Below are 22,436 nucleotides of genomic sequence, written 5' to 3'. Positions count from 1 at the left end.
AATTGTATAACTCTAAATGAGCCACACATTGCCACAGATAATCACAAATGCTTGTTGATTTACTGAAAATAATCCCCAATAAATGCTGTAGTTACTTGCTTTGGAGTAATTTTGTGCTAAAACTGCAGAGCCCCAAATTAATTGGTGCTAAAAATGATTTAATGTATTTGTGACCCGTTTTTTAAAGATTTAAGACTTCAGTAGGAACCAGTGGGTTGGGCTGAGAGCCACAGACAGACTGGGGAAGGTGGGACATACTGAGAGACGGATTAGCACACAATAGAAAAGCACCAGCTTAATCCTTTAACACGTTTGCCTGAACGTCATCTCAGGTTTGTGTATCAAATGTTCAGGTTCAACTGCGGTGGACTGGGTTTTTGTTTATTTTCCTTTATTCTCTTCAGCTGGTGCTGCTGTCACGGACCAACCTGCATCAGAGCCGGCGCCGCTGCGTCCTGACCTCTTATGTAACTGGAAGAATTGGCGAGAGGCTGATAGCGCGGGATATCGTCTCTGAAGCCTAAATGTTTATTTTCAGCCTCTGTTCTTAATAGTTTGGAGGAGCTGAGTGTACGTTCGCATCTGTCATCGGCAGCTGGCAGTCGGCTCTCAGCTCTCTCCCTTTGTGTCCTCCTTCGACCTGCTGTGGTCTGCCTTGCCGTGGTCCTGGTCAAAGGTCAGGGAGGGAGTGCGACACATGGAAGTCTTGATTAAACGTAAACACAGTCTGTCATGTGCTCTCCGTCAGAGACGACCTCCGCTCCCTGTGCTGAGGTTTTGCTTTTCAGTAAATCGGCTGTAGAGCAGTTATTAAGGCCTTATACGTCATTTGTGGCATCACTTTTCAACCAGGAGGCAGGAACTCCGCCGTGCCCCATGAAAAGCAGTAATCTGACAGGAAGAAATATATTTGTGAGGAGCCTTTCTTCGTACTTCCAACTATCAGCTGTTTGAGCACTGACTGGAGTAGTGAGGCGCCGGGGCTCAAACCTGTACTAAAAGCTGGCATCAGTCTTGTTTACTAATTTTTTAATTGTGGATATTCTGACTGCAGGTTGTGTACTGGATGACTGCTTCAGAGTACCTAACAGTTAATTTCAGTACTTACTACTGGAGTGATTAGACCTTTGATTGACTGATTTGATCAGTTTAGAGTAAGTCCATTTGTTTTAATTCATCTACCAAACTTTACATGCAGTCTGGACCCCCACAAGGAGTCCCACAATAATTTCTGTGGGGGCAAATCCTGAATTGTAAAAACAAAATCCTGCTACACAAAATTAGTATTGTACGATTAACATTTTTAGGACTCTAATCTTTCTTTTGAAATGCCGTATAGTTGTACATTTTCAGGCCTCTAAATATTGTTAAACAATCTCAGTGGAGTCTTTTCTGTCCTGTTTGTGGCCACTTGACAGGAAACTTTTCCATATGGAGTCCTGAACTCGGTGTGATTGGGGCAGCTAATTCGAACCAGATTGTTTATTCCGTCAGGTTGATTGGTTGTTTGGTTGTTTGTCCAGATGGGAGCAATAACATTGGAGCTTCAGAGGGAACCAAATAACTGCATCAAGAAGCAGCCTCTGTTGCTTAGAAAGCTGAGCGACACAAAATGCACTTGGGGTAAACTGCAGTCTGGATATTTTCTCTCTCCCCTGAAGTAAACACCGGAGGTCATTTACAGCAAGAAGTGCACCGGCATCCACCCTCCTCGCTGATGTTTCAGGGGCTGTAATCCGATTTGTTGTGACTCACCTCAGAGTCTCTGACCTGGTGGGATGAAAGTTAACCAAAAACATGCAGTAAATGATCTAATGGTGAGCCCACAGGATTTGGTTTACAAGCCTCAGATCAGTTGTAATTGAGGCAGCGAGGGGAAGTTTTCCACTCAGGTCTGGACTCTTTGGGGTTGATTTCATCCACAAACCATGTGTCACTTGGCCTGAAGGTGATTTGTATTGATCACAAGACAGGTTGTGTAATCAGGACAGCTGTGCATCACTGTGGTGGTATGACTGGATCCACCAGCAGGTTTACGTCCTCGACCTAATGCTTGTATTATGTGGTGAATCATCTGTCTACCTCGTGTTTTTTCCACTAATTCTGTTTACTGGGCAACATACCTGACAAAGTGTTGCCATATACTCTTAGGTTTGCCGTTTCGCAGCCTCCCCGGGTGTCGTATCTGCTATGTAGGACAGCACAGACTGTGTCAAAAACTCGACAAAGTCGCTTAGTTTCAAATAAAAGTATTACAGTACAATCTACAATAAAGATTTCCACTACTAAGAGTTCAATTGTTGATATCAATTACTGATATTTTGACTAGTAGGAACTAAGTTGTAGATATCATTAATTAGAATTCTAATGTGTCAAAATTACATCATGCATGCGTTGACTTCTGATTGGTCTCAAGCGACTGTTGACGCGTGCTGATTAATGTTTTGCCATCTGAGCAAACATGAAGTTCCTGTTTCTGCTGTCACACAGAAAACCAGCTCAGATTTATTCCTCTGTGCTGTGTCAGAGCTCAGAGTCTTTTCACTGTGATGATGGGCAGCGAGCAGGATCACAGGCACAGTGTAATGACAGCGAGGAGACCTCAGACTCACCACAGAGCTGCTCCTCTTCATCTTCCCTCCTCCTCTTCCTCCCCAGCTTCAGCAGCCAGACTCATCCTGGTTCAGTTTGTTAATATGGCTTCCAAAATGGTCGACTCCATCCTGAAGACTTAGAGTTCATAGTTAGCCCTTCAGTTTTTTCTAAACCTGAGAATGAGATTCATCTCAGGACCTCCCACAGGCGGGGGGGCTCCAACTAAACTTTATTTTCATTTTTGATCATTTTAAGTACAAAAAGCCGAGTGTTTCAGCTCTGAAGTTTTATGTAGCCAGGCTGTGGCAGGACCAGATAGCCTCTCCGCCCCATTTAGGCCTGCTGTTAAAATGGCCAAAAAGTCATGACTAAAAAAATGTGAGGAGTAGAGCTGTAGGATTTATCAAGGCCTCGTGAATTTGTCAGAAGTTTTTACATTGGTGTTCTTGAGAAAATCCCCGACATGAACTGGGTTCTGGTTTTGAATTCTGGTTGTGTTGGCATGCAATGACCCAATATGGGGGCAGAACAGAAACCCACAGACACACAGGCCACGTTATGATTGGCCACACTCTGCGCAGTCAAACCCTCTGTGAGTAAATACTGTTGTGTTACTGCAAAGAAGAAAACATCGACGGCACAAGACCTCCACCCGAGTGGAGAACCCGTCGGTGCAGAGGCGTCAGGGTGAAACATGAAGGTCAGGCGTGTATCTCTGCATCTAATCCCTGTATTTTCATAGTGTTGAGTAAATCGGCGCGTGGTGTTCAAGCGGCTCGTCGTGCAGCACCAGTGCAGAATGTGAAAACATCACCCGCTGTTTGTCACCATCTGTTTGCCTCTCGGGCAGACACCAGCAGTCCAGGGTTCAGGACAGAAGGCTTCATCAGGGCGTCCCGGTGGATCTGCCGTGGGTTCGGATCTGTCAGTGAACTTTTTGTTTCTTTCGCTCAGGAGTCCCTGCTCGCTTTACTGTCGTTATTTATTTCATCCCCCCTTCCCGCTGAGTGAACACATTAAAGATTAGAGATAAACGCCAAAAATGAGCAACGATTCATTTTCTCAATGAGGCGTGTCAAAAACAAAGCCAAAAGAAAAAACTCACAGAGAGGTGCTGAAGCAGTTTGTCAGGTCAGTGATTGGTCGATCGACAGGAGAAAATACGTCAGTTTTAGCAATTCATTAGGATTTTAATCAAGTAAAAATGTCAGGTATTGGGAGGTTGTACTTGTAAAAAATGGGACATAAAAATGAGATCTGATTACTTTAGTCATCTTTTTTTTGTTATTTCATGATTATTTTATCTTAACATGGTCATAAAAACAGCACATTAATTGATGAAAATGTTGAAGGAAAGTACCAAACGGTGAAGCCCTGTTATGGCTTTATGGATACGGTTAGGTTTATTATTGGCTGTCGTCCTGCTTAGTCTTTGGTTCTGCACTCCTTCCATCAAATCATACAGTATGTTTTCTAGGCTTTATTTGCTTAATACTTCCATGTTAATGTCACGTCAGCTATGTCAGCTAGAAAAGGGAAACGAAACAAGGAAAATGTGTTTGTATTGTACTTTTTCTGTTTAAAGGACAGCTGTGAAGAAAATGTCAGTTTGAATAATTAATCTTGTAGACGAGTGGCTGTTGCTGCTTTACGAATGTGATGTTTTCTGTCGTTGACGGGACAGTCGGCGTTCAGGCTGCAGTTTGAGCTCTGACGAGTTAAACTTCGCCTCTGATGAAGCTGCACAGCAGTGGATGATCTGTCAGCTTGTTTGAAGGTTTATGTGTCTGCATGTGTTTTCCTGCCGCTCAGCCTTACAATTCGTTTGCTTGAACGCCAGCTAGCAAACCGTGGCTACTCCCACCTCGTGAAAGATTGATACCTTTTTATATTTCCATGGAAGAGCAGAGGGAGAGAGAGCGAGGTGTAGTTAACAGTGGATCAATAATAAATTGCACTCCCTTCCTTTTGTGCCTCTTTCAGCGGAAGACTTAAAAGCACTTTTGGCCGTTACAAATCTGCTTGTCTGTTCACTCTGCATGCTGATGGAGAGGAGAGCGTGTGTTGACGGAGTGTCTCGTTATTAGTGCAGACGGAGGGAGATGTGATGCTGCATGTTTCACTTAATTCAGACCCCCATCTGGTCCCCGCCGGGTGGTGTCGGCTGTTGTATGAGCGTCTCTCAGGCTGGTTCGAACCGATGCTGAGCCGCAGGAGGTCCCGCCGTTGTGACGATGTGCCAGCGGTGACAACGCGGTCGCATTTCCTTGACAAATGTGTTGATGCTGGCACAACACAAGGCCCACTGTTTAGGTCTCTGAACCCGTGATCTCATGCTGTGAGCTGAATATGGATAAGAGCAGCAGTGTTGAAGGGGGGGAACCCGATGAGGAGCTTCTTCATCGTCAGGAAAACTTATTTCAGATTCATGTAATCTGAAAACAAAAATATTCAAAATAAAATATTAATTATTGCTCTCTGATATGGAAATATCATGTAAATGTCATTAAGAAAAAGCCAGGTTGACACGATTTAAACAAAAAAAAACAACAAAAAAATCCAGTCCACTGAGTTGGCCCATGTGCACAATAATGTCCTCGAACTTTAGAGATAACCAACTGCACCTTGAAGTAAACAGGAAGTCCATGTGTTTACACAGAGGTTCATTAACTTCTGAAGTGTCACAGCTCATTTTGGTCAGATTTACTTCCTCTTTGTCAGTATTGTGGTCTTTGCCCAGTGATTTCGAATGAGGTGGTTTTTATCACTTGTTTTGTTTCTCAGTGTAGTTACTGCATGCTCTCTCCTCAGCTTTGTTTTTTATGGGCTGACCGAACTATGTTGAAATATCCAAGTTCTGAATCTTGAATCCTTAAGAGTGAATTATAAACGCTCATGTTGTCTTTCTTTCCAGCTCTTCAGAGAAGTAAGAATAATGAAGATCCTGAATCATCCCAATATAGGTAAGTGGATCTTTGTCCGAGGCGTGACCGACTATCTGGAACATTTTTATTGCCTCACCAGTTTGATGACTGTTGTCCTCAATAACTGTTTCCGACTGATGAGACTAAAACAGGACGTTCATTCTTGGCACTTTGTTTTTGGATTAGAAAGTGAAGCAGTTTTGATGAATAAACGCACTGCCCAGAAGCGGCGGAGACGCACACACATCCAACTGCATGAGGAAATGACATCTAACACCAAACCACTGCAGCAGCGCGAAGCCAATGTGATGAAAACCTCAGCTGCTGAAGGCTTGAGTCTGAGCCAGTTTCGTGGCCTTTCAGCTAACCGTTGTTTTCATCATCAGTTAGTCTGAGTGTTGTCTCGAGCTCTTCCCTGCACGTACCGAAGACGAGAACTGGAAGATAATATCAGTCGTACTTCGAACTTTTTCATGTAGCAGATTTCTTAGGAAAAATTGCCTCCAGTATAAAGACACAGAGGAATAGAAACATTAACAACAAAGCAGAAAGGCTTTCATTTGAAGAAAGAGACTGATAACAGGTTTAAAAGCCAGTAAAACCGCAGCCAAAGATGCAAGTGACTCAGAAGTCGAGTGGTTTGATTCTGAGCCCGCATCTCCTCTTGTTTCTGTCTCAGCTTCACTGTCGGCTGTCCACTAAAGGCAGCAATGAATGAAAAATAATCTTAGAATTAAACAAATAAAGTATATTGTGATTGAGGTTGAAATTTCCAGGTAAATACAAGCTTCAAGCTGGAATTCTTTGCTTACAAACAACCAAGACTTAACTGATTACCCATTAGGGCTGCATGATAAATCGTTTCAGCATCGATGTTGCAGGACACGCAGTGAGCCAAATTAACTTAAACACGCCGTGCAGTACAAAAGAAAACACAATTTGTTTTGTCTTTTGAGCCTTTGTAGCTCGCACATACATTTGAATTGTTTATTACATTTAAATAACTAGTTGGTGCTTATTTTTCATTTTACATTTCAGCCAAAGTTGTGTTGATCACAGCACAAAAAGCCCATTCTCCTCATTTCCTTAAACTTACTGCTGCGGTGCATTTTGATTTTGGAGACGGGATTCCCTTCCCTAATTACTTTACATTTCCTTTCGCTCTCGCTCCATGGTTTCCTATGCGTGATTACAATTACCAGGCTGATAGTAAGACTCCCCATCTCTGCCTCTCCGCTCGCTCTCATTGTCGTCCATCCCACCTTGTCTATATTTAGCGGTGCAGCCCTCAGCCGCTCGTCACACAGTCTTTTATATCCTCGAACACACTGCAGTAAAAATAAAAAAAGAGAAGCTTTTGGGCTGTACAGTAAATATTGAGTGCTGCTGCGCTCGGCTCGATGCTGCACTTACATGGTCACGACACACACACACACACTTTGCTTTTCCCCTCTACTCTCTCTAGGTGTGTGTGTAGACAGCTTTTCTGTTTGTGTCCATGATTTCATTGCCATTTCTGTGCAAATCCTCCATCTTTAAACATAGTTGAATTTATAATGTCCTTTCTCTCTCTGTCTTTTCTTCAGTCAAGCTTTTTGAAGTGATAGAGACGGAGAGGACGCTCTACCTGGTGATGGAGTACGCCAGCGGAGGTGAGGCTGACAGCAAACCGTCAACATTTTGTCACTGTAAACTGAAAACCACGTCCCATCCCTCATGTTTTTGTTTTTTAAAAAAAATGGTTAGAAAAACAGAATTTCCTCAGCCTGAAAAGGAACCTGTTGTAGTCACGCTGACGTGAAACGCAGGTGTAACTGTAAACTAAAAACGTTTCTGAACAGCTGCTGCACAGGAGATCAGATGCAATCGGCAGAAATCTGCACACCGTGTGCTGCTCCCGAGTATGATTTATTAACACCAAATGTGATAAATGTGTGCATTAATAATTTATATACATTGGGAGCAGCATACAGTCTGCAGACTCTACTTCTGCCTGAATGTCCAGTACAAAAAAATCTGAGTAAACTGCTAGAGCTTTGACCTTAACTGAGATTTGAATAATCGAGTGAAACGTGATGAATCGTGCTGTTCATGCATGCTGAATGAGTTGAGGTCACTTGCTGAAAGAAAGGAGTCTGCAACTTAAAGAGTTTACAGATCTGGTATTTTCTAATTTCTTACCTTGTAGATCATAGCGGAGATCAAAAATAATATCACAATATGTTTAATCGCGATCACATTCTAAGTTTCCATCTTTATTCTAAGTTTTGAAATACAAACTCCAGTCAACCGTGAAATAAAATATGAAATTCATCCTTGCCAATAAAGCCCAATACTTTATTGAAGTACTTTCTTCAATAAACGAAGAAAGTACTTTCTTCAATAAAGTATAGCCGCTAGCTTTAGCGCAGGTCGCCACTAGCTTTAGCTCAGTTCGCCGCTAGCCTTAGCTCCAGTCGTCCAATGTCATCTAAAAAAGAGTCACCCGAAGTGTCCGAGTTATTTATATTTTTGCAACTCAATAAAGGTTACTAATAAAACAGAATCTAAACAAAGAAATGTTTAATTTTTCCAAATATGAGAGCTGCATGATCTCAACACCAGTGAGTTTACGTTTGGAAGTTTTCCTTTGGGGGAAAGTATCCCTTAATTTCTCATTGAATGCTGCGTCACACATACGCAGGCCCTAAAAGGTTGGTGTCGTCATTGATTTCTTGGAAAGGTCAGACTCGCACTGCTGAGCCAAGCGGACACGACAAATTGTGAGGATCAGTTCGCCAGGGAGCAAAATCGCATTACGTTTGAGATGGGAACTCTGATCGTAGGCCAATTGCATTAGATCGTAATGAAGTAAATCTAATATTTCTCTCAGTTTGGGATTGATTGTCTTGGAATTCAAGCATAATCTCAAGGCGACCCTTCAGCTCTGTCTGCAGCGCAGCAGATTGATCTCTGCAGGAACTTTTCAGTTTCAGATCCAGTCATGAAATTTGTTAGGAAAAGGATATTAGAAATACAAACTCACCAGATGGGCGCAGATGTTCTGTCCAGCCTGTATTTCACTGGAAGAAATGTTTCCGTTTCAGGCTAAATACTGGTTTTAAGCAGTGAGGATGCTGGTCTGTCACTTGGTCCTCGACTTTGGCCCAGACTGAAGTATCTCTACAGCTCCTGGATGGATTGTCATGATGTTCTGTAGAGACATTCATGGTTCTCTGAGGATGAATCCTCCTGATTTTATGAGTTCCAGGATGGATTTCTGTCTGTTCGGGACCCCGTCAGTGTTACATGGTACTGGACTGCATTCAAACAGGCAATCTGTGGAGCAACATGGTTGCCTTTGCATTATTGAATTATTCAGTCATGTCATGCTGCCAGGAAATGTTTCAAAACTAATTTTACTTCTTCTCTTTACGCATTAAGTTTTTGAAACAAGTTCGTAGTTTCCTTGCTACTCTCCAGGTTTGGTCCCTAATCTGATCCCCGTGTACAGCACTCGATGTGCCCCGACATGAAAGGTGTGAGCTGGCACATTCTGTCTCCAGCAGATGAGTCACAGAGCGGCGATGAATTGTTGCTTTTCTAGAGCTCTGAAATATAGAACCGTACACTGAGACCGCCTCTGCAGGTCAGCACTGAGAGTGTGGGCGGGTTTCGAGGATTCAGGAAAAGTGGGGGAGGTGATTTTGTTGCTTGTTATGTTGTTAGTTGCCTTTTTTTTGTTGCCTCAACGTGGATGCGCACACACGCACGCACACGCCAGCCACTCGGATTTAATTAGCACACGAGTGAACGTAGTCACGTTTTGGCTCGAGGTGTGCAAAAGTGTGGGCCAACGGGAGGGAAGGGTTTGCTGCTGGACCCGAGCTCGGGAGCAGCTTTGTGCCTCCAGGAGAGGCTCAGTGTGGAGGAAGCAGTGCCGCTCTCGTCTCAATATGGTTAAGAAACACCCTCGAACCAAGCACATGGGTGACGGTGCAGCCCAGCTGCGTAGAAAAGTTCATCCTGAAGTTGTTTTTGTCTGCTTATTTTTATAAATTGTGACTCACTTTTTGGTTCTGTCTTCTTTGTATCTCATTCTCCACCTTCTCATTCATTGCTTTCTGTCTCTGCCTCAGTCTTTAATCTCAAAGTCCCTCTCTTTGTCTCTCCTTTGCAGGGGAAGTATTCGACTACCTGGTTGCACATGGAAGAATGAAGGAAAAAGAGGCCAGAGCTAAATTTAGACAGGTACGGAGCTCAACTCCCCCTGCAGTGCTCTGGTTTCACACCTCTGCTCCCGGCTCTGCCTCAGACAGGCCGCTGTCCTCTGTCCTCCTTCTGTGACAGCAGTCTTAAGACTGATGAGAGCTGTCCACACCTGCCTCTTCCCTCATCAGTTAACTCTCAATGACTTGTCACACACAGTCCAAAGTCATTGAATGTCACTTTGTGATAAGAAACTGGCCAAATACTGAACTATTTTATGTGTTAAAAGGCAGCTTTAGAACCTCTTGAGCACCCAGGAGTGCTAATCACAAACCGTGACCTTTCCCTCATGCATTTCGGCAAGCACCTGCACATCAGTGAGACATGAAGACGTGAATTCAGATCACGCCAGCGAGACAAGATCCATTAGATTTTTTCTTAGTGTGCTAAAACGTTGTTGTCAGAGTTTTATGACAGAGCGTGGCTGCAGTTTGGGTCAAAGCAGTTCCAGCCTGAGGATTTTCAAGCCTTTATTTTTCTCTTTTGGTTTGATCTACAGTCGACCAAAGTAAACTCTCAATTCACAGTCCAACTTTGAGCAAGCAGATGTACACAGTCAGTCAGCAGACACAGTGATGCAGTCTGTATTGTGAAAATGACAAATCATGACTGTAGCGGCCGCCATCGCTGTGTTTGGTACACCAGAGTACACACTGCAGCATCGCTCCCACAGACTGTTTGCAGTGTGTAAAAAGTGTGCGTTTCTGTACCCTAACATTGATAAAACATCACAGCTGTTGTGTACCATTTATGCAGGCTGTTAGCTGGACTGTGAGACAGATGAACACACAGTAGTCTCACCGCTCTGGTGTCTTCAACTTCTCCTGCGTTGTGTTTTATCCTTCCTGTCAGTGTCGACCACATCTCCTCCTCCACCTCCTCCACCTCCTCCACCACATCCTTTATCACAGCCTGAGAGCAGACAAGACACTTGACTAAACTCTTCTTGTCTTCCTCCTCGTACAGATTGTATCGGCGGTGCAGTACTGCCACCAGAAGCACATTGTTCACAGAGACCTCAAGGTGAGTTCAGAGAAGCCACGCTGGCTGCTACCAGAAAATTATCTCAGAAAAAGGCTGAAGCGACGTTTTTCTGCACCGACAGTGGCTTCAGTCGAGCAGAACGCAGTGCAGCCACATGAAGGGCTGTTCAGAAGGGCCGAGTGTGCAGCCCTTATCGTCTGCAACATCACTGCGTTCTCCAGGTTTTAGGCATTTTGGGAAATGTAGGCAACTACCGAGGGTGACGAGGTGAAGGTTTAAACATGAAAACAATGAAACATAAGAGCACAGGTCACTTTGTAAATAAATAAAATTACAGCTGAAAAGAGAAACTGGTTAATCAGTCAAGAGTAAAACTAGCTGACCAACCATGTTGATAAAAGATAAAGTCACTTTTTTAAACAAACGTTTTCAGCCTCTCAAACATGATTTATGGACCGAACCATCAATTGAGGAAATTATAGCCAGATTCATCATTCTTGTGTCATACCATTGCAATGGTTCATCCCGCATGGGAATTACGTAACACATAAAAAGTACATTTGTGTTCCAGAGAAAACCTCACACGGCTCACGTTCCTGAAACAAACAGTTCGTACTGCACAACCGTTTATCATCCGAACGCTCTGACAGTCCCAGAGTGTTTCATTTTCACAGTCCAGAAACGAGCAACAAGTCACCCCTATCGATTAAACAGCTTGTTAACTCAGTCCAAATTTAGTCAGAGCCGATCTCACTCTGTCTTTGAACTTTGATCACGCTGGTGATATCTGTGATCATTTGGACGCGTTATTCCCCAGATTTTCTGCATGATTTAATTCGTACTCCCCGAATTCTCCCCGCTGCACAAAACTTGATATTTAGGATGGTAATGAGCGCTATAGAAGAGGCACGTTGTTGGTGGTATTCATGTTAATCAGCAGTCCTATTAGGAGTTCAATGAGGCATCTCCACCTTTGAGGCTAATTACCCCTGACTCATATTGGACAGAAAGGTCACAGAGGAGGCAGCTGGCATCAGGGTTGCGTGTTTCATGACTGTCCTCTTAGCTGCCACACTCTCACTGATTACTCCAACACAGCACGTCTAACGCCAAAACATGGCGTACGCTGCTAATGAGGGCGATGCCTGCCCTTTTCCGATGATTCCCTTTGCCGTGCGACCAACGTATCATCGTGCCGCAGTCGGCCTGTGAACGTACATGTGGGCGTCCCTCTTAAAAGCTCACATGTTCAGCACCACATCACCCGTTGTAGTGTAAATGGACCCGTTCTCAGCTCTCCAAGTATAAATATTGATGCTCCTGTATTTTTATCCCATCGTCAGTGGGAGTCGCTCGGCTCAGAGGAGCCTGCGTATCTCGCTGCACGTTTGAGCTGTTTCCTCTGAAGAGCTTCATGAAACATCCATGAGGAGGGAGATGTGAGAGCAGTGTCCTCTGCCCCGCTCCATATATGCACTGGATACAAGCGAGCGACTGTCCCTGTGTGAGGACAGGTGTCCTCTCGTCACAGGACTGATTGTGGACAACCTTATGAGGTTAAATTTTAACCGCTAAAGGAGCCACAATCCCTCGGGCTTGAGGCTGCTTTGTTCTTCTGAAGCTCGAGCAGCAAATTATGTAATTAATTTGTTGTTGTTAGCGGTCAGAAGGGCAGAGTGCAGGTTCTGAAACCCTCATGCTGAGGATGGCAGTTCAGTTGTTTTTCTGCCCTCTTTGCCTCCTAATTAGTCTATGGCCCTCAGCTTCATGTGAGCACCGAGCAGATGTTTTAGCTGAAACCTTTCATTCACAGAGACGACGTTCACTGTTTTATTAGATCACATGATATCAAACAGGCCACCCCATTAATGTGCAAAACCAGAAGTTATTGCAGAAATGAACAGGGAGGTGAAGATCTGCTGCTGTTCTGTTTTAAGTTGTTGTGAACTGAACATCTTTGCAGTTTGAACTGTTGGATGAGGAAATTTATATATAATTTAAACTCACTGTTGACCAAGTTAAGGCTGATTCTTTTCTTGAAATGTCTTAACATTCTTTATTGATACCTTTAGAAATTTTTCATGTCAGAAAAGGCTCATAAGCCCCCGACTTTGGTGTGTCTGTGCTCAGGCTGAGAACCTGCTCCTCGACGCAGACATGAACATCAAGATCGCAGATTTTGGCTTCAGCAACGAGTTCACTATGGGCAACAAGCTGGATACGTTCTGCGGTTCTCCACCGTATGCAGCGCCAGAGCTTTTCCAGGGGAAGAAGTACGACGGGCCGGAGGTGGACGTCTGGAGTTTGGGGGTCATACTGTACACGCTGGTCAGCGGCTCGCTGCCCTTCGATGGACAGAACCTCAAGGTAGGATAGTGCGGGTATACTGGACCTGACCTGGTGTCCACTTAAAAATTACATTGTGGGCTCTGTGATCCTTATGTTGCTATGATTCTGTAAGAATATGACGCATTGTGTGTGTTGAAATGCTCTGCTAACTTCCTGTCCATCGACCTCTCTGCAGGAGCTGCGGGAACGTGTGCTCAGAGGGAAGTACCGCATCCCTTTCTACATGTCCACAGACTGCGAGAACCTCCTCAAACGCTTCCTGGTGCTCAACCCGGCCAAGCGGGGTACTCTCGAGGTGAGGGAGGACGCAGAAAATGTAAATATACCTCTCAGTTCTTAACACTTGCACCCCCCACAGCACGTCTGCACCATCGGGGAATGCCATCTATCCTCCACCTTTCCAGCAAGCCCCCCTCCTCTCCTTCTGGTTCCTGCATCCCCCCCACACCCCGCCCTGCATCATCATCATCTTCATCTTGACACCCATGGTGTCCTGTTTTCTGTGTGCGCCCGGCTCACACGCTCCTCCTCCCTCCTGATGTAAGCCAGGGATAATACGTCACCGTCCTTTTGTTTGTACCAAAATGATCTTCTCAAGCTTCTCTGCCTTCATCTGTGAGTCGAGGGTACGTCACGGCGTGAAAACCAGCTCGAGTCGAATCCATTATTAATAAAACAGAAAGTACAGCTGAGTTCAAGTGATGAACTTCATTTAAAGCAGGGTTATTCATGACTGAGACAGGGCAGATGGTGTCTCATGTCGGGGCCAGTACCAAATAGACAAATCATGAATTTTATCATGACAAATAAACAGAAACTGAGTTTTTCTCTCCCACTTCACACTGAGGTTTTCATAAGTATTGGATTGTTGATGCTTTTTCAGTACCACATCTTTATAATGGTACGATAGCCGCATTTGATGTTACTGAAAGATCTGAAACAATAAAAAAAAAAACATTTTTTTTTTTTGTTGTGGTGGCATCAGAGAGTCGTTTTTTTAATACTGGTATTGTATTGTGCAACGTTAGTCTGAACTTCACACAAATGATGAAAGATCAGGTGATTTCGCACCTCAGTGGTCAAAGTAAAAGTCCGTATTTTACAAAATGGCCCCTGTGGGTTTTTGATTGTCATTATTATTGACGCATTAACATTTTTGCTTCGTATTTGGACAGAGTGATTTTGGTACTAACTGTACTGCATTACCCTCTGAAGTACTTGTTAGTGAACTTTTGCGTCATAATTTGTTAGTGACGAGTCAGCCCACATTAGCAACATGTGACCACAGCCACAAACACGTTCTAGTTTTTAGCCTGATACTGTGAACAAAGTCTGTCAGAGGTCATGTTGTGTCAAAACGTCCAGACACATTCTCGTTAAACACGTTGAACTGCGAATCGTGATTTTATTTTCCACCATTCATAATCGGATAATAGCGGAAACATTTAGACATTTCACTTCCCTTGGAGCTTCTACTGAGATTAAAATAGTCGTGTTTGATGTCAGAGGCAGAAAGGACGGCGAGACAGTCGTTCCACAGATCAGTCAGTCAGATCACCTTCTCGGAAAACTGTTAATGATCGTCTTTTTAGTTCTAATCATGCTGCCCCACCTGACACCCAGCAGTATAACATTAACATATAAAACCTTATTTACTTTTGAGTATTTTTGGCTCTTAAAGTCTAATTTGGATCAGCTTTAAAGGCATTCTTGTGTTTTTCATAGCAGCCATTTAATTAAAGAGATGCTTTCCATCTGTTATTTGCTTCTGAAGAGAAGGGAACTTTAACTGCATCTTGTTGTTTTCTGTCCAGCTGAATGTAAGTGAATTAAACAAAATGTTGTTGGCTCAACTCTCAGTGTCACATGTGTCGGCCTCAGATGCCACACGATTGCTCTGGAATATGGCAGAAGGTCTGGTTACATCAGAGCATGATCAGTGATAATTAGTTTGGCTCTGTCCTTATTAAAACTCCATAGAGCGATTGATTGGCTGCAAATTAAAAATAAAGGTGCAAGCAAGCGAGATGCAGCACAACGTGGACGTTACTGTGAAAGGGCAGAGTAATAATTTAGGTTTAACTGTTTAACTGACTTTGTGCAGCAGTCTGTTGGCCCTTTTAAAGCGAATGTGAAACTTGCGGAACAAATAAACTGTACAAAACTCAACAGCAACCACAATGCTCAAAGAGACTCCTGTTGGTTGTTCAGATGGGAAAAAAAATATTTGCCTACATGATAGCTTTAGGGCCTGCTCTTCTAGCCACAGTTTTATGACAAATAACCACTGGACATTTTAACATGCGCTTTTATGAAGCTTGAGTCACTATTGGAGCCAGCTTCAAGTGGCCTTTCAAAGAGCTGCAGTTTTTGGCACTTTGACAATAGATTCAGTTTTTAGCTGTGGAGGCTGCTGCTTGGTTTCTTCCTACAAGTTTCTCATGTCGGTGGAGATTCTAGAAAGTAAAAATAACTACAATAATGAAGACTCTGTGATCACTGCTGTCAGAGACTGCTGCAGTGATCACGTTGGTGTCACAGGATCTTCACCATGGACGCCAGGAACTTGGTGTTTTGGCCAATACGTCGAATATCTGTGTCAGTCGGGCTCTAATTGTCTCACTTTGCTTTTTCAGCAAATCATGAAGGATCGATGGATCAACGCAGGATTTGAAGAGGACGAGCTCAAGCCTTACACTGAACCAGAGCTGGACATCACGGACCAGAAGAGAATAGGTAACCAAAAAAAAGTAAAGAAAAGCAGACTATTGTTGATGATTGTTGAAATCACATAACTGCATTTTTTTCCCTCATCAGAGGAAAGTTTATTCAGGCATTTAACTTTATATAAAGCTTTATGGCCATTGTGCCTGTGATGCCCTATTGCGTAATCACAGAGGTGCGCAGGCATCAAAACAACCCCCCCTTTTTTGTTCATTACAGTAAAACATCAGTTTGGTTTTTGTCCGACGGCAAGAAAATGTCCGAGGCGTTAAACGTGCAGCTCTTACAGTCGGTCTCATTATTTCAGAGCTGAAGAGCTTTAAAAGAAAAGATGAAACGTGATGGTGAATAAATAAACACGAACGTTGGTGCTGCTGCATGCAGAGACAGCGTGAAGACGGCGAGCGAGAGAGAAGCCTCCCCGTCGCGGCCTGGATGAAAGCTGCAAACGAGGGGGAGCTCTTACGTAAGAGCAGCTGAGGTCGGCTGTCGGTGCACATGTGTCGGTGCAACCTCAGAGTCAGTCAGTGCAGCGCCAAAAGCAGCAACAGAAAGCTTTGTCTTCCTGAGGAATCCCTGAATCCTAAATAATGCATGTAAAACTTTATTTAACACGTTTGATTAAACCTCTGAAGCACTTTAACATAAAAGTCCCCGTGGCAGTTTTACACAGTCGGACGTGTTGATGTTGTAACACTGAACGCCGTCAGATTAACGTGAAGGCAGCAGAGATTAATTCTTCTTCTGCAATACATTTATCAACAATCATCAGTCTATCACAAAACAAAATCAGTTTATTAAACCAAGAAATGGCGAATGATCCGAGATGTTTTGTAATTAACTGAATCAGAAAAGTGTTTTGATTATCAGTAATTGTTTTATTTTCAATCAATAATACCAAAATTCTCCATTTCAGCTCGTCAAATGTGAATTATTGCTGATTGTCTTCTATGAAAGGAAGTTGGGCTTTGCTCTTGTGAAGGTGTCATTTTAGGTCGGGGAAACTGTGATAGACTCTTTTCACTATTTGACATTAAATCGACAGTTTGAACAGAAATGAAAATAATTGTTCAGTTGTATTCTCGGACGAGATTCGTTTCATGTCAGCTCAGTCTGATGCTGTCAAACGACACATGAGCTTCGTGGCTCTTTCTGTCATGTCTGAATAAAGCTGTAACAAATATTAACGTGACAGAAACCCATGTTTCCTAAAAGCTACAAATGTTACTCATTACACGTCCGATAAGGACCCAAATCATGCACACTGTGGTCCTATTGGAACGTCACCAAATCAGATCTGGTCGTTAAAATATCCATCGATATGCGCTCTGAAGATGAGCCTCTCTGGATCCGATGCATCGATGTTGAAGCACGTCGAGGAGAAGAAAGGAGCAGAAGTGTTGAGGGGGAGCGGGAGGGTGAAAGTGAGAAAGAAGAGAAGAGAGGGAGTGTGGAGATGGATGAGCGATCACACATTCTGCCTGGTTACAGCAGCAGAGCCAGTTTCCCACGGCGGACTGTCATGTTTTACCCTGCGGGTCGATCACAGTCAGAGTGTTGGCTTCCGGGGTAAAAACACAGATGTTCTTTTTTTAAAAAATTATGACACAAGGGTTTTTTATTAGTTTGCTTAAATTTGTCCTTCCTGCCAGGCTGGATTACTCGTGCTGGTGTGGAAAGATTTAAGTCGACCAAATTAGAAGCCTGCGCAGGAGAGCCGTTAACCCACCGAGAATAAATGCATTAGTGCGGCTTTCAGTAGCGAGTTTCAGTGTGACGTGATGATCGGAGTGCTGCCCGAGAGGCTTTTTCCAACCTGACAGCAAGAAAACTCTGTTGGACAGGATGAATCATTTTCATTTGTAGGGTTTTTGGCATTTAGAAAACCCAAAGGCTGCCAACAGCAGGAATCGAAACAAGCACTTTTGGCTGCTTTAAGTTGATACCTGCAGTGTGTTTTTGTCAAGAAATTCTGCTGATCTGTAATCACGATCCAGGCAGGCTTATGTCAGCTGTAGGCCAGCTAGCTCCACAGCTGACTGAGCTAACGGTAGTTAGTTATTTTGGAGGCTGAGACCAATATTAATATTTGAGACTCTAAAACTATGACAACATTTGATAATATGTAATAAACAACAGCAATCAAAATTGACTTAAAATGTGCACACAGGATGAGTGTCAGCCCCCTCTAGTGGATAAATTGTGTAATGAAGGTGCTGTTTTTATGCTCCCGTTTAAGCATATCTTTACAAATCTCTACTGCAGTTTCTTGTGGGTTATTGGCGGGCATATACGCTGCTACCAATCGAGTCATATTTTGTTTATGACATTACCAATATAATACATCACATTTTACAGTGAATGCCGGTACATAGCAGTTGTCTGTGTGCACGGCTTCTAACTGCTGTGTAAACACAGCAGCCAGCTTCAAGGACATGTTTTATATTAGAAGCTAACATTTGCTAAAAATACTGAGAGGCTCTGACGCACACTCACTCACACTCTTCACTGTTAGCATCCCTGTGAAGCTGCTCTGCCTTGCAGCTCAAAACGACTTAAGGCTACACATAATTAGTGAAAGTCAAAATATTAAAAGTAAAACCAGATTAATGTCTGAAGAGTTTGATCTCAAAATGACAGAGTGATTCATGTCAGGGAGTCGGAGCACATTAACGGGCGCCATGAAGCTCGTGACTCATCTTAACACCTTTCACTTAGTCCTGCCTCTGAAGATGTAATCTGCTTTGATGAGAAGTGTTCTCCGACATGTTTCAGACAGAAGAGCGTCTATTAAAAATTAATAGGCTGCACAGCGTCGAGATGAAAGCATGAAAGCCTTCATGTGATGCGTGTTGGGCGGAGGGACACACAAACAGATAAATGTTTAAAGCAGATCAGGCTGCAGCAGGAAGCGCCGCTCTGCTTCACCTGACATGCTGCTGAAAACGTGAGCTGGACGATGGGGGGCGGGGGGGGATCAAAGCTCTGTGTGTGTGTGTGTGTATGTGTGCGTGTGCGTGCACTGTACGCTCTCTCATCAGCAGCTTTCCGCTTCCGATTGATCGAGGCAGGATTCTAGTTCAACATTCACGTTATAAACATTGAGAAGCTTCTGCAGGACGGCGAGACTGATGATCTTACCTGAAATGTTAATCTGCTGTGTGTGTTGTTGTTTATCAGGGTTGTTGTCTCTTACTGTTTTATTGCTTCATGTGGAGCAGAAACAGTAAATGCACAAAAAGCCATGTGGTTTTGCTTGTGAATGACCTGTTGCTTAATTAGCTGCAGTGATGATTTCCCACTGTGAACATCAGGCGTCTGTTTTCCTGCCACACACTGAACAAAACCCCTCAAGTTTTCAGTCATTTGTTGCGTAGAGTCAGCTGAGCCTTGTTTGTGTTTTGGTTTCGTGCAGATGTGATGGTGGGGATGGGCTACAACCTGGAGGAGATCCAGGACTCTCTGGCCAAGATGAAGTATGACGAGATCACAGCCACCTACCTGCTGCTGGGCAGGAAGGCCTCTGAGGTACGAACGTCGTTATCGTTACGACACGTCACGGTCGATCGACAGGTCAGCACAGAGGAGACGGGATGGTGGCCACGACCTCCTTAATCACAAATCCATTTAAAGTGCTATCAGTGAGTTGCTTCAGGATAGCAAGTGGTCAGAGCTGAGGACTGAATTTAATTTGGGTAAAAAAGGAAATTAATTAACAGAGATAAGGTGCAGTCCCATATAATAACTCAAGATAATACAGGCTAAGAAAAGTGCTCGAGGTTTTGTCGGCTGTTCGCCTTATTCTTCACGCTCAGTGAGATTGTCAGCACACATGAAAAATTAAATGAACTCTACCTGCTGATGACAGTGTCAGAGGTCTGAAGGTGGGGTTATGCACCTGTCTGTCTGTCTGCCTGTCTGTCTCCCAGCTGGAGCCCAGCGACTCGGCCTCCAGCAGCAACCTGTCGCTGGCCAAACCGCGACCCAACAGCGAGCTCAACGGCCAGTCGCCCTCCCACCTCAAAGTCCAGAGGAGCGTCTCCTCCAACCACAAACAGAGACGTTACAGCGAACAAGGTGAGCAGGACGTTTTGTCTCTTTGCCTCCTTTGTGCTCTTCATCTCAAAACAAAAGCTTTGTGGTCTTTTTTTGAGCTCAAACTCTGCTATTGTTGTCAGGCCCAATTAAAGCAGTTGAATCAAAGCAGTCACACGGTGGAGGCACTTTAACCTTTAGCTTATTTGCACAGCTCAACGCTGTCCACTGTGATACAATGCTTTGTCAATAACCTCAGTTTGTACGACTGCCTCTCTGTTGGACCTGCTGCTCGTATGGCTACATTGAGAACCTTTGAGCTCCAGCTCTAACACAGCGATTCACAGGCATCGTTCACTTTTAAAGAATCACAGGCCACAGAATAGCAGCCTACTCTGATACCATTCAACACCAAAATACGCACTGATTTACACATGCAGGACTGGGACAGAAGGCTGTTTTTATCTTTAATTAAGCTGTTGATTATTATCTGAATGATTGTTTGCTCCCATACTGTAAGTTTAAATAGCTTGTTTTGTCTGACCAGCAGTCCAAAAGCCAACAATATTCAGTTTGCTGTCACAGAGTCAAGAAAACCAGCAAATATTCTCATTTGAGAAGCTGGATTATTGCAGAATCTGCTGACCTCAATATTTTGTGTCATTTTCCCTGAATGTAGCTCATCTAGCTTCAGATAAAATCTCTTCAGCTGAGGAGAAGTCTTCTTGTCAGAGGTACAAACAGCACCCACACGTGGCTCACCTGCGTCTCTGTTTGCTGTCTCTGCAGTCGGTCAGAACGTCCCTCCAGGGATGGCTCATCCAAAGAGGAGTCAGACCACCACGGCGGACAACAGCACGAAGGAAGAAGGCGGAGTGCAGCTCCGTAAACCCAGCACCCCGGGCAGCCGCGGGGCTCCGCCCTCCAGCCCTCTGCTGGGCAACGCCAACAACCCCAACAAGGCTGACATCCCTGACCGCAGGAAAGGCGCCACCACCGGCCCGAGCGTGAGTTACTTTGTCAGTTACACAATACGGAAATACTGACCTGATCCCACACAGGAGCTTGTTACACATCTCCAGTCTGACATGCCCTCCTCTCCGATTGGTTCAGCCGATTTCCATGGGAGAAGGAGATTCGATTTCCCCCATTTGACTTTGCAACCAGTTTGTACGTACCAACAGTCTGCCCGAATATAACGTCATCACAGGACGACGATGACGAGTTGTCCTGCCAGCATGCTGCTTTGGTGTTAAGAGTGAAGTAAAAGCAAACTCCAGCAACATTTTCTCCATGCAAAAGCAGCAGCGGTCGCCATTGTTGATGTTACTCTGACAAACATGGTGTTAGTCCCGCCCCTGCTGCTGATTGGCTCAGCGTTAGTCCTGACTTTTCCTGACACTTTCAGCCAAGAAACCGCTGGTTCATGTCACAACGCTCACAAGAGTCAATAACTTCTTCATTTAACAACAAGCCATTTTACACGCTAATCTACATGGTGACCAGCCCACGTCAAATATATGATCAATCCAAAAACCTACAAGTGGAATATATCAAACTGTGACTCATCAGGTACCAAATGTATGACTTAAAATTTTATTAGTCTTTGTGATGTTATTTTGTTTTAATTTTAACAAATTTTTACATTTCTTCTATCATTCATGGTTCCAAAAGACCAGACTTTGCATCAGCAGGAGCTGTTGTCGACCCCAGATACAATAAACTGTTTTGTGAAAAGAATTTCTTAATTCTTCACAAGTTGTATTCATGCCGTGTCACCAGTTTCCTCCTTCCCTGTTGCTCTACAGAATAACACTGCGTCGGCCGGCATGACCAGGAGGAACACGTATGTCTGCAGCGACAGAAACAACACGGACCGCCTGTCCGTCATCCCCAACGGGAAGGAGAACAGGTGAGGCAGGGCGTTGGTTGTCTTGGATCTGGTTTTCACTTAAGATCTGCGTCAACACAGAGAGCCGCCGGCTCCTCTTTATCACAGACACAGAAAATTTAATCATTACTTCTTGGTTCAAGCAGTTTTTAATGAGATTATTGAGCCTGTACATTTTTGTGGAACCTGTTCAGGAAGCCAGTATGTTTATTTTTTCATTTCAGCCCCAGTCAGTGCTTTCCTCTGCCAGTTTTGTGGTCTGAATGCTGTTTGAGAGCTTTTTCTACCCAACAAGAATGCAGAAATTCTCATCATGAACACGAACGTGGTCAAATTCAAAGCTAGTAAATATGGAGATATACAAAAATACCCAAGTCAGCCTTCCAAACTCATACTGGTTGAACTCTTAATAGCAGTGTTTCCACTTGAGGCCAGATTCCTTCCTTTACTGTTGAAAGAAAATCCAAACAGGATCAGGAGAAACGATTTCCTTTGTTTCATTCCCTTATTTTCTTTCTATTCCTCCTCTCTTGTATTTACTTTCCCCTTTTCTCATCATCTTATTTTTCGTTTCTGCCTGTGTGTGTTTGTGGTTCGGGGGTGGGGGGTGTTCTTTTTTTTTTTTTTTTTTGTCCAATGTGGCATGACCAGCATGACTGAGATGGCTTGTGCCACTAGCCCCTCCT

General features: G+C 43.9%; 1 protein-coding gene and 1 long non-coding RNA gene across 22 annotated transcripts in view; one reads left to right on the top strand and one right to left on the bottom strand.

The window, feature by feature from the left end:
- The window catches only part of mark3a (MAP/microtubule affinity-regulating kinase 3a), a 43,536-nt gene that overhangs the window by 8,521 nt on the left and 12,579 nt on the right, over nt 1-22,436 (top strand). For 15 of the 21 annotated variants that reach the window (XR_006845477.1, XR_006845478.1, XR_006845479.1 and 12 more), the window contains 11 exons: nt 5,510-5,558; nt 7,106-7,171; nt 9,679-9,749; nt 10,734-10,790; nt 12,882-13,118; nt 13,276-13,416; nt 15,737-15,836; nt 19,240-19,352; nt 19,754-19,901; nt 20,649-20,866; nt 21,668-21,771. Coding sequence is in view for 17 of the 21 variants with exons in the window: in XM_046413656.1 (XP_046269612.1) it covers nt 5,510-5,558; nt 7,106-7,171; nt 9,679-9,749; nt 10,734-10,790; nt 12,882-13,118; nt 13,276-13,416; nt 15,737-15,836; nt 19,240-19,352; nt 19,754-19,901; nt 20,649-20,866; nt 21,668-21,771 (1,304 nt within the window). In the remaining 4 variants the exon portion in view is untranslated. The remainder of the gene's footprint in view (nt 1-5,509; nt 5,559-7,105; nt 7,172-9,678; nt 9,750-10,733; nt 10,791-12,881; nt 13,119-13,275; nt 13,417-15,736; nt 15,837-19,239; nt 19,353-19,753; nt 19,902-20,648; nt 20,867-21,667; nt 21,772-22,436) is intronic. The other 6 variants (XM_046413662.1, XM_046413658.1, XM_046413670.1 and 3 more) reach the window with 1 other exon arrangement.
- Nucleotides 17,222-19,828, bottom strand: LOC124072328. Its single transcript, XR_006845481.1, has 3 exons — nt 19,680-19,828; nt 19,326-19,434; nt 17,222-17,356 (listed from the first exon to the last, which is right to left on the bottom strand). It is a non-coding gene; the product is annotated as an uncharacterized LOC124072328 (long non-coding RNA).

The sequence above is a fragment of the Scatophagus argus genome, chromosome 15 (genome assembly GCF_020382885.2).
Source record: "Scatophagus argus isolate fScaArg1 chromosome 15, fScaArg1.pri, whole genome shotgun sequence".
In the NCBI taxonomy this organism is placed as follows: Eukaryota; Metazoa; Chordata; class Actinopteri; family Scatophagidae; genus Scatophagus; species Scatophagus argus.
The sequence above is the reverse complement of the archived record's forward strand: the minus strand, read 5'-3'. Positions and strand labels throughout refer to the sequence as shown.